Source organism: Sardina pilchardus, chromosome 12 (assembly GCF_963854185.1).
Source record: "Sardina pilchardus chromosome 12, fSarPil1.1, whole genome shotgun sequence".
NCBI classification, from domain to species: Eukaryota; Metazoa; Chordata; class Actinopteri; order Clupeiformes; family Clupeidae; genus Sardina; species Sardina pilchardus.
The window spans coordinates 3,420,835-3,423,334 of record NC_085005.1 but is presented as its reverse complement, the minus strand read 5'-3'; the positions used below and the strand labels follow the sequence as shown (position 1 = coordinate 3,423,334).

General features: G+C 51.0%; 1 protein-coding gene across 7 annotated transcripts in view; it reads right to left on the bottom strand.

Moving 5' to 3' along the window:
- Positions 1–2,500, bottom strand: part of fynb (FYN proto-oncogene, Src family tyrosine kinase b) — a 60,970-nt gene that overhangs the window by 12,865 nt on the left and 45,605 nt on the right. For all 7 annotated transcript variants that reach the window (XM_062550246.1, XM_062550249.1, XM_062550245.1 and 4 more), the window contains one exon: positions 1,139–1,237. In XM_062550246.1, coding sequence (XP_062406230.1) covers positions 1,139–1,237 — 99 coding nt within the window. The remainder of the gene's footprint in view (positions 1–1,138; positions 1,238–2,500) is intronic.

Here is a 2,500-nt window from a genome sequence, read left to right as displayed (position 1 = left end):
TGGGGGCAGCCTCGCCTCCCTCCCCCACAGCTCGTCCACTCCAGCGGAGACGCGTCACTGTGGTGGTTACGGCAAACCCGCTCTCTGCTCCACCACATCTTTAGTAACGTACCTCTCTCAACAGGAAGCAGATACTCATAGAAATGTTGACCCACGCTGACAAATGAATACAAAAGTGATCACGCGTGTGTGGGTTTGGGTTATACCAGATGGAATAGTCTGAAAGACTGACACTTCAAATACTTTACATATCACTGGGCTGATGTAGCATAGCTCGTACACTCGTACGTTTATGCCCAGCTCTCCTCTGCTACAATAGGCAGTGATTTGCTACTGACACTGTTCCAGGCAGAAGAACACACTAGCACTGCCATGGGACTCCCACTGGAGGGAACACTGTCCACAAACTCTAACTCTTCTCACTCCGTTTCTGTCTGTAAAAACTCTTTTTTTCTCTCTCTTTTATTCTATCTCTTCTCCAGCATTTTTCCTGTCCTGTCTGTAGCAGACATTCTTTTTTAAAATATCAGACAACACAGCCTTCAACCCGAATTCCTGTGGCATCTACTGTGTCTAATAAAAGTCATTTTAACAAGGCCATATGGGAGGGGAGAGGTAGGTTGGGTGGAGTGTGTGTGTGTGTGTGTGTGTGTGTGTGTGTGTGTGTGTGTGTGTGTGTGTGTGTGGAAGGGAGGAGGGCACGCTATATACATCTCCGCCTAGTCTCACCGCCTGTTGCCGCCTGCGTTTGGATCTCCAAAAAGATGATGTGACCCTGACACTTCCCAAAGCAGTAATCCATGGGGTCACCCTGGTCCCCCACCCTCACACTTTACCCCACACACCAACACACAGACAGACACACAGACAGACAGACAGACAGGCGGGCAGACAGGCAAAGAGAGAGACAGAGAGCTGGAGAGACAGGCAGACAGGCGGGCAGGAATGGGCTGCTTGTGGCGGCGGGTCTCCCCCCTGCTGCTCAACAGACGTGTCACTCCTCACTTAGAGTGGTGCCATGTCAGCCTTCCCGCCAGGCTGGGGAGCGCAAGAGACATGGAGAAGAGGAGGAGGAGGAGGAGGAGGGAGGATAGGGGGAGAGAGAGAGAGAGGAAAAGAGCAAAAGAAAAACACTTACTCTTCGGCTTGGATGGAGTCCACGGGGGCCACGTAATTACTGGGAATGTAGCCGGTTCCGCCCGTAGTGAGAGAGCGCGCGTCCCACCAGTCCCCTTCCCTGAGGGACACACAGATGGAGGGAGAGAGAGAGGGATGGAGAGAGAGAGAGGGAGAGGGAGAGAGAGAGAGAAGGGATCCGTCAGGATGGACAGACACAACTGTGAGAGGTAGATGTTACGCAATAATGCCAAGGAGGAGAACACTGCATAATAACCCACAGCATTAGCATTGAATACAACAATGGGATGAATAATACAATCACATCTAATGACTTTATCCTGTCCTGCTGGAGCAGGATCACAGTGTGTGTGTGTGTGTGTGTGTGTGTGTGTGTGTGTGTGTGTGTGTGAGTGCGCGTGTGTGCATGTGTGTGTGTGTGTGTGTATGTGATCAAACATGGCCTGTTCAGCCATATATCAAGCCTGTTAATTTACAGAGCAAAGCACATGGACCACTCCCCCTCTCTCAATTATTCATGAGGCGTGTGAATATTAAAAGTGGTACACGCCAAGTTCACAGGGAATCAATGGGAGGATCTGCATTATGTTTGACAGCTGGCTAAAAAAGAGTGAGAAGGAGAGCGAGAGCGACAGTGGGGGAGAAAGAGAGAGAGAGAGGGAGAGAAAAAGAAAGAGCAAGAGAGGAAGAATGAGCGAGAGCGAGAGTTTGAGTGAGGCAGCGAGGGAGAGAGAGACCTCCAAACAACCTCTCGCCCCCGGGCCAACACAGGCCATTACAGTCACAGGACCACTTCTTCTCCTCTCTCTCTTCTCTCTCTCTCTCTCTCTCTCTCTCTCTCTCTCTCTCTCCCTCTCTCTCTTTCCTCACCTCAGGCTCAACTCCCTGTCTCCATCAACCCCTCACATGATCACATGATGACTTGTGTTCAGGGTCCTCTCCTCTTCCCCACCCCACCGCTCCCCTCTCACTCCTCCACACACACACACACACACACACACACACAAACAAGGGCTCACATTCTTAACACAGCCTGATACAAATACACATTACAGACTCAGAGAGGAGCAGCAGTCACACAGATACTCACATACACACATAACCCATACAGCACACACACACACCCACACCCACACCCACACCCACCCACACACACACACACACACACACACACACACACACACACACACACCCACACACCCACACACAATCATCCAGTATATATGTACCGTATGTTAGAATAACTGTGAGTGTGTGACAGCACAAGCTGGTGCTCTATCTACCCACCCCATGCCTCTGACGCACAGAGACGAGTGAGGGAGAGAGAGTGGATGAGAGGAGGGAACAGATGAGGAGAGAAGAG